Source organism: Babesia bigemina, scaffold Bbigscaff_63156 (genome assembly GCF_000981445.1).
Source record: "Babesia bigemina genome assembly Bbig001, scaffold Bbigscaff_63156".
Lineage (NCBI taxonomy): Eukaryota > Apicomplexa > Aconoidasida > Piroplasmida > Babesiidae > Babesia > Babesia bigemina.
The window spans coordinates 1-11,689 of record NW_012237089.1 but is presented as its reverse complement, the minus strand read 5'-3'; the positions used below and the strand labels follow the sequence as shown (position 1 = coordinate 11,689).

Sequence of the window (11,689 nt, the reverse complement as noted above, 5' to 3'; positions counted from 1 at the left end):
CCCTCTGACTTTTTGGCAGCCACAATCCAGTCGTTTAACTTAAGGACGTAATCCTGGAACTTCTTTCTCATCTCATGTAACTGTCTAAGAATATCTGTCGCTTTCTGATTCACATCGTCTAGCAGCATTCCTATTCGCTCACTGATTGTTAGATTCACGCTCTTATTAAGACTCTGCATTTCACGACTGATACACTTCTTCATACTTCTGAAGTCTGCCCACGCTTTATCTGACAACTCGTTGAGTCGTTGACTCTCATGTTTCACTGCCTTAGTGGCTATAAGAACACGGTCACGTAATTTAAAATTAAGATCATTAATTGCGTTTTTCATGTTCTCACTATTGTGCGCCATGTCTAAATGATTGTTATAATCTTTACCATGAAATTTACAATCGTTAAGTAATTTATTAATGTCGATAACAGCTTGCTTGACCTGCTCCTCACTGTACGTCACAGCCTGTACGGATTTCTTGGTCGCACCTGAAACAGCGTCATTTTCTAAAATTTTACTTACCTCATTTTCAAGTTTCTCCATGTCTGCTCGAAGCTTAATTATAGGCCTGGTAACATTTTCATTCGACGTTTTTACTTTACCATTATACTCCCCCACCTTCCCCGCCACCCGCTCAATGACCTCAAAACCCTTACGCCCGGTGGATAATTTCTTAAAAAGTACAGTGTCAACAAACTGTTTTAAGTCATTTTTACCCACCTTGTAAGGCTGTTTCTCGCTGACATCCTTAAGCAAATAATACAAAAATCCCATCACCCCGTCACACAGCCTATCCAGGTCTGAGTACACAATCCCAGTGCCGTCGTAGCCTTTGGACTCAGAGTTGAAGCCGAGGAAAGTTTCGAGGCCGTCACAAAAGTTATTAAGGATGTTAGTGGGGTTATTATTTAGGTTATTTTTAAGGTTTTAAATTTTGTCAAATTTCTTGCCAAGCTCCCTGAGCGGCACATGGTCAGGGCTGTGGCAGGAGGTGGAAGAGGGGAAGAGAAGGGTGACAAGGCACAAGTTATTATTGTAGTTTAGGGAGGTCATAGCGGTATTATGGCGAGGTAATTCGAGGGGTGTAGAGTGGATAAAAGGGCGATGTAGAGTGGGTAAAGGGGCGATGTAGAGTGGGTTAGGGAGCGATGTAGGATGGATAAGGGAGCGATGTAGAGTGGATAAAGGGGCGATGTAGAGTGGATAAAGGGACGATGTAGAGTGGATAAAGGAGCGATGTAGAGTGGATAAGGAAGCGATGTTGAGTGGATTAGGGAGCGATGTAGAGTGGGTAAAGGGGCGATGTAGAGTGGGTTAGGGAGCGATGTAGAGTGGGTAAAGGGGCGATGTAGAGTGGGTTAAGGAGCGATGTAGAGTGGGTAAAGGGGCGATGTAGAGTGGGTTAAGGAGCGATGTAGAGTGCATAAGGGAGCGATGTAGAGTGGATAAAGGGGCGATGTAGAGTGGATAAAGGAGCGATGTGGAGTGGATAAGGGAGCGATGTAGAGTGGATAAGGGGCGATGTAGAGTGGATAAAGGGGCGATGTAGAGTGGATAAAGGGGCGATGTAGAGTGGGTAAAGGGGCGATGTAGAGTGGATAAAGGGGCGATGTAGAGTGGATAAGGAGCGATGTAGAGTGGGTTAAGGAGCGATGTAGAGTGGATAAAGGAGCGATGTAGAGTGGATAAAGGAGCGATGTGGAGTGGATAAAGGGGCGATGTAGAGTGGGTTAAGGGGCGATGTAGAGTGGGTTAAGGAGCGATGTGGAGTGGGTAAAGGGGTGATGTAGAGTGGGTAAAGGGGTGATGTAGAGTGGGTTAGGGAGCGATGTAGAGTGGGTTAGGGAGCGATGTAGAGTGGGTTAAGGGGCGATGTGGAGTGGGTAAAGGAGCGATGAAGAGTGGATAAAGGGGCGATGTAGAGTGGATTAGGGAGCGATGTAGAGTGGATTAGGGAGCGATGTAGAGTGGGTTAGGGAGCGATGTAGAGTGGATAAAGGAGCGATGTAGAGTGGGTTAGGGAGCGATGTAGAGTGCGTTAAAGAGCGATGTGGAGTGGATAAAGGGGCGGTGTAGAGTGGATTAAGGAGCGATGTAGAGTGGATTAAGGGGCGATGTAGAGTGGGTATAGGAGCGACGTAGAGTGGATAAAGGAGCGATGTAGAGTGGGTTAGGGAGCGATGTAGAGTGGGTTAAGGGGCGATGTAGAGTGGGTTAAGGGGCGATGTAGAGTGGGTTAGGGAGCGATGTAGAGTGGGTAATAATCACCACGTTGGTAACCATGTCACCGCTGCCGTGTCCATCAACTGTCATCGCTGCTGTGTCCATGTCATCGCTGCCGTGACCATGTAATCGCTGCCGTGTCCATGTCATCGCTGCCGTGACCATGACATCGCTGCCGTAGCCATGTCATCGCTGCCGTGACCATGTCATCGCTGCCGTGACCATGTCACCGCCGCCGTAACCATGTCATCGCTGCCGTAACCATGTCATCGCTGCCGTAACCATGTCATCGCTGCCGTGACCATCAACTTGGTCACCACTTTGGTCAACACTTTGGTAAGGTGCTAGGTCACCACTTTGGTCAGCACGTTGGTCAGCACGTTTGTCACCACTTTGGTCAGCACTTTGGTCAGCACTTTGGTCAGCACTTTGGTCAGCACCTTGGTCAGCACTTTGGTCACGACCTTGGTCAGCACGTTGGTCAGCACGTTGGTCAGCACGTTGGTCAGCACTTTAGTTAACTATTACACAATGACATACAACGATTAATGAGTGATACAACAGATTAAAGCACAATTCATAAGTTAGGTGAGTAGGTGATGCTAGGTGAGTGTAGATAGTAAACACGTGAGTACGATTATGGTTGTAGGTAAAACACCCTGTTAAGCTTGTTAACACGTGCGGCGGCGAGTAGTGATTGAGCGGCGATGCGATGTGACGATGGTGAGTGTAAGTGAGATTTGATGTGGAGCAGGTCCAGGCGGATGACCATGATGTGGGTGAGGTAGAGGAAGGAGAGGAGCCAGAGGGCTACGTTGAGCCAGATGAAAGGGGCGCGGATGGTGAAGATGAAATTATCAATGGCATTGAAAAACTGCACAAGATGTGAGTCTTTGTCAAATGCCTCTCGAAATACATCACAGAAATCTCTGCACGTGCGTTTTGTATGCGATTGTCCATCCCTGTTCAGCCTCTCTGGATCGCCGAGAACGAAGCCGTATTTTGCCAATGTTGGCAGCGTAGCATTGCACTGTACAATGGATTTGCAGTCGCGATGGTGATATCGCGGCGGATCTTGTATGGTTGTAGTTGGACACCCCTTGATGCACGCTTTTACGTGGCAATTCGATCCCCTGGCACCGCATTTGGAATTGCACTCATCATACAATTTCTTAAGAAGATCGTAAAAGCTTGCCGTCAGGTATACGATCCACGACAAATATTTATCGGCGTGTTTCGATGAGAACGTCTCGTAAATGGCGTGATTGATGGGACGCAAAAAAGGACCGCATACCACGGAGTCCTTCGATGAGCAAACGAGACTGCCCAGGCTACCATCGGAGTGGCCCTTCTTCAATGCTGAGTGACTAGGGGTAAATAAGTGGTAGACTTTCAACTCACCATAAGGACGCCCGAAATTGGCAGCGTTAACTTTTTCTTCAAATGCCTGCTGTTTATGCGTTTGACCATGCATACCCCAGCGATCGGTGAGGTGATAGTAGAAGCTGAACATGTCCGCCAGCGTTTTCGGCGCACTAGGCAAAAGGCAGTTGAGATAACCGCACAGCCTTGTGAGAGGGGAGTTAGGACGGCCACAGAAATAATAAAGCACATCGCATATATCTTGGCCAATCAGCGTATGCGACGCGATGGCACCGATGTCGGCGAAGCCCATCGGAGTTCTGCAAGGCATACCAGGTGTACTACCACACGTGGCACATGACAGACTGGATCCCCTAGCCGTTACCGAATGCGGCAGGTGGCCTTTCAGACCGTCCTCCAGGAACGATTGCAGTGGCGACTTGACGCCGCAGTTGGGGTATTGGCCACCCGTTTGGTTGCCACTTTGGTCGTGCCTTTGGTCGCAGTCTTGCTTAGGGCATTGCTTTGTGTTGCACTGCCAGCCCGACCCACCGATGTACCTGCCGTAGTGGCAGTCCCTCCAGCCGCTGAGCTGAGTTGTAAGCTGACACTGCTGCAGCAGGAAGTACAGCTGGTGGTAGAGGCGCTTGAGCAGGTCGAACAACGTACACAGTAACTGGATCATGTTGCTAGGGTAATCTAACTTCAGCGAGTTGCTGGAGAACTCACACGCGTAGATTCCGTCCTTGTGACCGTGGCCTAGGATAGCAGTGAGGACGGCGTGGGAGTCAGATGAGACCTTGTACAGATATTCGTTAACGTCAGTGTGATGGAAGCGAGACGGATGCGCATCGAAGGGCTGAAGCGTTTTAGTACCCGGCATTTGCTCGTCCTCCTTCATGAACTCAGACTCAATGTGCTTCATCAGTTTGCCGTACACGGGGTTGAACTGCAGGCCGTTGCACCAGACGAGGATTTCGTAAATGGAGCACGGAGCCCTGGGTTTCTCAACACGGGTAAGGTGGCATACACGGAAGTACGTTTTTAGGAGATCATAGAGTTTTCGGATGAGACCGCTTTCCTCAGCGATGGTTACACGTAGGTCGTCCGACTCGGATGTGGATTGACGAATGCCGGTGACGGGAGATGACTGTTGACTGAACAGTTCATGTTTCGTATTAGTTAGGTGCGCAAGAATGCTGCTACCGTTGAAGTCACGTTTGTGATTCAGTTCGCCATGCTCGGCGTTCTCAGGACGATGGACGTCATACCCGTTGTCGCGGAAGAAGAGAGCGTAGAGGCTGGAGGTAGGTGCTTGAGCATCATAGATTTTATGGGTGGTCCAATCGTATATATCAAGGCCATGCTTAAATGTAGTCAATTCTTGATATAAGATGGGCGTGATGGTCAAGCCGATTTTCGCGTAGTGTTCCAGTTCCTCGTCTTGCCATTGTCTCCCGGAGTAACTGCTCACGTAGGCTTTGTCAAGTTCGTCGACCAAAGCAGCAATTCCCCCTTTCAGCGCTTGTAACATGACCGTCGAAGAGGTGCCGAATTGCTGAGGAGCGAGTTGGCCGAGAGTAATCTTAACTGTGTCCAAGTTATCTCTAAATTGGTGATTGAAATGTTCGGAAGTTTTGAGTCCATCAAGCAAAGTTAGAAGAGCATTATGCAAGGGCTCGTATTTTTGAAAGTCTGATATGAAATCCGTCTGTGACTTCAAATAATTGCAAAGACGTCTGGAGGCGTTGTATAATCTCGCAGCTGCCTGGCTGAGTGGAGACTGCTCTGGAGGAGAGTGCGTGGTCTTGATGTCCCTAATGACTTTAATTCCTTTTTCCGTTCCAATGAAATACTTTTCTATTTTATTCATGAACCCTTTGTGCCCTCTCTCCAAATCGTTTTTTATTTCTTGCGGCAGCGGCTTCAACTCCTTCTCAACCCTATTGGAGAACTCTGATAACAGTGACACAGTGGAAAAGAAGTATTGCTTTTGCGAGTGGGTGGTGAGCGTCTCGATGGCTTGTTTTACTTGAGTGTTGAGGTGAGATTTCAGCTCTTTCGTGTAGTATTCTTCAGCTTTCGTCAAGTAGGTATCAAGCAGCGACTTGGTATCTCTGATAGCATCTGTCACCAGGCCCTTCTGTAGTTTGTCAAGTTTGTCAGAAATGGCTTGTAAGGTGTTCTCCTTGATTGTCTTGCGATTCGCAGCGTTACCAATTTTATCGTCTTTCAGAGCGATCAATTTCGCATGGACGGCATTCGTGGTTTGATCTATAGCTTGCTCGAGATCTCCAAGGTGTTTCGTGATTTCGGTGGAAACCTTATCTAGGCCATCGGTTATGTAGGAAACGGAGATGTCGGAAGCGTATGTGTCGATACCGTCCAGCGCGGTAATAATGTCTTGCTTGATTGTCATGAGGCCTTTGGATGCTGCACCGGCTAGTGGCGTCCATGTGCTGCCATCACCGGTTTCAAAACCTCTGTCTTTCAAGTCGTTTAAATATTGTTGGATGCCATCGTTTGAGTTCGAGTTTTTTTTGCTGCTGTCAACCAGCCCTGCGATGGTTTGGAGGTGTTGCTCGATGGTAGTGAATGATTGTCCAAACGTATCGGAGGTAATCTCAGTCTCGATGGGATTTGGTTTAATCATTGGCAACCGACTGGTTACATCTTGTTGAATTTGCTTGATCTTATGTGTCAAAGTTTCTCTCCTGCTATTGGCCACCCTGCTGGTGGAACCAGGTTTGGTGAAGGAAGGCGAAAGATGAGTAAGCTGGACATATGAATTTCCGTGCGTTCTTTGCGCTTCCAAATCGTTAGGCAGATGGTCCTCTATGTGTTTGTTAAAATCTTCAACGATAGCCTCAATACAAGTCGCATCTCTTCTTTCTTTTACTGCAATATTCTGTGAACTTGTAAGTTCATCTAGTTCTGTCTTTAACATATAAGCCTTGAATCCTTTGTTACCTGTGTTGCCATAAGATTGCAACCACTTTGCGATAACAGTATCTCTAAGGCCCTCAACGCTACCAATCGGCGTATCCCCGATTTTCACGATGACTTGGCCCCCAGTGTTTTCAACTTTAACCTCACCTTTTAACTTCTCAACATACTCTCGTGTCTTACGAATGATTGCAGTTTTAAGCCCATGCAAATCTTCTTTAAGCTGATTTTCCAAATGGTTTACAGCCTGCTCCGCTCCTCTCACCCAACTCTCAATACTACTCTTCACCGTCTCCGCCGCCTCCCTGAGCTTATCTGCCTTTTCTTTCATACCGCTGGCTAACCCATAAATTTTACTTCTATCGCCAGCATTTCCAGTCTCCACCATCTTACCAATCTGCTCACACTTCCCCTGCGCCGCGCTTACAACGCTCCCTGCCGCAGTCTTCCACCCGTCCAGCTGCGCAACTTTTGCATTTTTTGCATCTGCTACCTTGTCTTTAACAATACTTTTAACGCTTTCAATATGAGTAGTAAGATCTTTTTTGAACTTCAACATCTCTTTTCTTTGATCGTCAATTAGATTCGTTTTACCAGTAAGCTTGTCGCTCGTCTCGTTAACGATTTTCTTCACTTCATTTTGCCGTACTTTGTCAATAAAATCTTTAGTCTCATTCATCCACGTCTGCAAATCGATAATATACTGCGACAGTTGCGCAGTGATGTCATCCAAAATTTTCTTAATTGGCGTAATTTTGCTTCTCAAATTTTTAACAAACTCTTTCATGTCGTCATTTATTTTGCAGTCAACACTTACTTTTAAATCACCCAACGTTTTTTTGATTTTTTCCGTCGTCTCCTTTAACTCATTTTTCTGCCTCTCCGCCATCCTACTCAGCCTGTCACTCTCATGCTTGACACTCTCAGCGACACTCTTTACTTTGACACTTAAAGGTGCATTAAGATCTTCAACGTCTTTTTTCATTTGTTCTCTGTTTGTGAAATTAAAAGCTTCATTAAACTCTTTTGCGTCATTTTTACAGTACTCCAGCTCCCTGTCAATCTGCTCGACAGCCTTCTGAACTTCTTCAGGTTTTTCGTAATCTTTTTCTTTAAGTAACGGTTTTAAGGCCTTTTCCGTGTATTTATTCATTCTTGTTGCCATCGTTTTTATCGGTTCACTCACCTTATTATTAGACTTCATGACACCATCATTATACCCCCGCACCCCTTCGACCACACTTCCAATCGCAACATTAAAACCGTTTTTACCAAGGTGTTTATTGGTGTTAAGTGCGTCAATTGCTTCATTAATTTGTGTTTTATGCTGCCCTAAATGGTCTTTGATGTTACTGAGAACACCACTCAAAAATCCCATCACTGCATCACACAGCCTGTCCAGGTCAGAGTACACTATCCCAGTGCCGTTGTAGCCTTTGGAAGCAGAGTTGAAGCCGAGGAAAGTCTCGAGGCCAGAGCAGAGGTTGTTAAGGATGTCAGTAGGGTTGTTATTTGAGGTATTTTTCGGGTTTTAAAATTTGTCAAATTTCTTGCCAAGCTCCCTAGGCGGCACAGGGTCAGGGCAGTGGCAAGAGGTGGAAGGAGGGAAGTGAAGGGTGACAAGGCACAAGTTATTAGGATGGTTTAGAGAGGTCATGGCGGTAATATGGCGAGGTGATTCAAAGGATGTAAGGTGGATAAAGGGGCGATGTGGAGTGGGTAAAGGGGCGATGTGGAGTGGATAAAGGGGCGATGTAGAGTGGATAAAGGGGCGATGTAGAGTGGGTTAAGGAGCGATGTAGAGTGGGTTAAGGGGCGATGAAGAGTGGGTTAAGGAGCGATGTGGAGTGGATAAGGGGCGATGTAGAGTGGATAAGGGAGCGATGTGGAGTGGATAAAGGGGCGATGGAGAGTGGATTAGGGAGCGATGTAGAGTGGATAAGGGGCGATGTAGAGTGGATAGAGGAGCGATGTAGAGTGGGTAAAGGGGCGATGTAGAGTGGGTTAAGGGGCGATGTAGAGTGGGTTAGGGAGCGATGTAAGGTGGGTTAAGGAGCGATGTAGAGTGGGTTAAGGAGCGATGTAGAGTGGGTTAGGGAGCGATGTAGAGTGGATAAAGGGGCGATGTGGAGTGGGTAAAGGGGCGATGTAGAGTGGGTTAGGGAGCGATGTGGAGTGGACTAAGGGGCGATGTGGAGTGGACTAAGGGGCGATGTGGAGTGGATAAGGGAGCGATGTGGAGTGGGTTAAGGGGCGATGTAGAGTGGAAAAAGGGGCGATGTAGAGTGGGTTAAGGGGCGATGTAGAGTGGGTTAAGGGGCGATGTAGAGTGGGTTAAGGGGCGATGTAGAGTGGGTTAAGGGGCGATGTGGAGTGGATTAGGGAGCGATGTAGAGTGGGTAAAGGGGCGATGTGGAGTGGGTAAGGGGCGATGTAGAGTGGATAAGGGAGCGATGTAGAGTGGGTTAAGGGGCGATGTAGAGTGGGTTAGGGAGCGATGTAGAGTGGGTTAGGGAGCGATGTAGAGTGGATAAAGGGGCGATGTAGAGTGGGTTAGGGAGCGATGTAGAGTGGGTTAGGGAGCGATGTAGAGTGGGTTAGGGAGCGATGTGGAGTGGATAATAATCACCACTTGTAACCATGTCATCGCTGCAGTGAATATATGACCACTTGTGACCATGTCATCGTCGCCGTAACCATGTCATCGTCGCCGTAACCATGTCATCGCTGCCGTGACCATGTCATCGCTGCCGTGTCCATTTCATCGCTGCCGTGTCCATGTCATCGCTGCTGAGTCACTGTCATCGCTGCCGTGACCATGTCATCGCTGCCGTGACCATGTCATCGCTGCCGTGTCAATGTCATCGCTGCCGTGACCATGTCATCGCTGCCGTGACCATGTCATCGCTGCCGTGTCAATGTCATCGCTGCCGTGACCATGTCATCGCTGCTGAATCCCCTGTCACCGCTGCCGTGACCATGTCATCGCTGCCGTAACCAAGACATCGCTGCCGTAACCAAGACATCGCTGCCGTAACCAAGACATCGCTGCCGTGACCATCAACTTGGTCATGGCATTGGTCAGCACATTGGTCAGCACTTTGGTCATGGCATTGGTCAGGTGCTTGGTCACCTCACTGCTCATGTGATTGGTCATCAGTGCAATCATTACTGTCTACAACATTAGGTGTCAGTTGTCAGTTAGGTGATCAGTGGGATTTGGATTACGATGTTGGCGCTAACAGATTGCGGAGATCAGCTGTAAAACGCGATGCAGAAGGGTATCTTGCGTACGAGGAAATCGCGGATGTTGCGGCCCACCGGAAAGCGGAAGATGCACAGGTCGAGCAGGATGATGGCGACGATGATGGCAACGATGACGGCGGCGATGACCGAGTAGGGAGTGGTCACCTCACTGCTCATGTGCTTGGTCATCAACGCGATCACTATTTTGTCTATAACATTAGATGTCAGTTGCCAGTTAGGTTAACGTGATCAGCTGCGCAGTAGATACCGCACCCTGTGGAACGGCCGGATGCGGAAGTAGACCATGACGCAGATGACGACGATGATGAGGGCGACGGGAATGATGATGTAAGGGGCGGCAGTTATGGTCACCGCACTGCTCATGTAATTTGCCATCAAGCAATCATTACTGTCTACAACATTAGATGTGAGTTGCCAGTTAGGTGATCAATGGGATTATGATTAACAAAGTTTGCGCTAACAATCGCTGAGTTTAGCTGTAAAACGCGATGCAGAACGGTACTTTGCGTACGAGGAAATCGCGGATGTTGCGGCCCACCGGGAAGCGGAAGATGCACAGGTCGAGCAGGATGATGGCGACGATGATGGCAACGATGACGGAGTAGGGAGGGGGGGAAGGTGTGGAGGCAGAATGAGATTCGTTTTCATCAATGAGAGCTTCGGTACGGGATGCATGATCTTGACCGCCGGCGTGAGGCTGAGCATCGGAGGAATCAGAGAGAGGGCGTGGAGCGGGGGGTTTGCAGGTTTCAGGCTCCTGTACACATTTCTGTTTACAACATGTACATTGACACTGGGGGTTGGTACACTTTATCTTTACGGAACCACATCCGTCAGGATGGCAGTCCTTGCTTTTTTGGCGATATAGGAGAAACCTTCCGTAACATACATCGCAACCCCTGCCATTTGGACATATTTTACAACACCATGGACAGCAATAACAAACCTCAAACGTTCTACATCCATAACCACAATCGTTACACGGGTAACCGTATATTCTCCCACTCATCTTTCCTGCTCCCTCACCACTCCCCTCAACCTGCAACCATATCAATCACTCAAGCAGCACTCACCTACTGCAACACTACCACTGCCGCTCCCACTCCCCTCAACCTGCAGACATATCAATCTCCTAAGCAACGCACTCACCACTACTACAGCTACCACTGACGCTCCCAGTCCCTCAACCTGCAAAAATGTCAGTCACTCAAGCAACGCACTCACCAACTGCAACACGTAACACTGCCGCGCCCAGTCCCCTCAGCCTGCAAGCATATCAATCACCTAAGCAACGCACTCACCAACTGCAACACTACCACTGCCGCCCCCAGTCCCCTCAACCTGCAAGCATATCAATCACCTAGCAAGCACTCACCAACTGCAACACTACCACTGCCGCTCCCAGTCCCTTCATCACCACTCACCCTCACCGTTGTATCCCCCCAGCCCAGGCCACCGACACCCACGCTGCCCAGGATACCACAGCTGCCCTGACGCAACGCATGTCATCAGCACCAACTGTCCTTTAAATTATTCATTATTCGCAACGCCATAAAAATTGCAGCGAACCCCGTGCGCTCAACTCCCACAGTGCAGCAGCACCGTGCTACGAGCCCCGGTATCGGCGCCATACTGGCGGAGCGTGTCGGCTACGTGCCTAAATGTGATGTTAACAATCGCTACATTGCCGCCTATAAACGCTACTTAACTGGGTCAACGCGGATTACGCCACCCTGCCAGTGACTCGCAACACACGACTTAGGTCACCCGCCGCGGTCCTCACGGCCGCCTACGTAGCGAACAATCACCCAGCCTCACGTGACACTCACTCTATGGGCAACGCGGACGCCTCTCACAGTCAACGCGAACGAATTCAGCTGATTACTACGAGCGTCCCC

At 48.7% G+C, this 11,689-nt stretch overlaps 2 protein-coding genes across 2 annotated transcripts; both read right to left on the bottom strand.

Annotated features, from left to right (window-relative positions):
* Nucleotides 1-2: 2 nt before the first annotated feature.
* Nucleotides 3-767, bottom strand: BBBOND_0001900 (hypothetical protein, conserved; the record flags this gene model as incomplete). Its single annotated transcript, XM_012915030.1, has 1 exon — nucleotides 3-767. A coding segment is annotated over one exon (765 nt), but the record flags the coding sequence as incomplete, so codon positions are not given.
* A 2,086-nt stretch (nucleotides 768-2,853) lies between these two features.
* BBBOND_0001890 (hypothetical protein, conserved) lies at nucleotides 2,854-7,902 on the bottom strand (the record flags this gene model as incomplete). The annotated part of the gene is made up of 1 exon (XM_012915029.1): nucleotides 2,854-7,902. The coding sequence occupies one exon, from the start codon at nucleotides 7,900-7,902 to the stop codon at nucleotides 2,854-2,856; it is 5,049 nt and encodes a 1,682-aa protein (XP_012770483.1).
* Nucleotides 7,903-11,689: the final 3,787 nt, after the last annotated feature.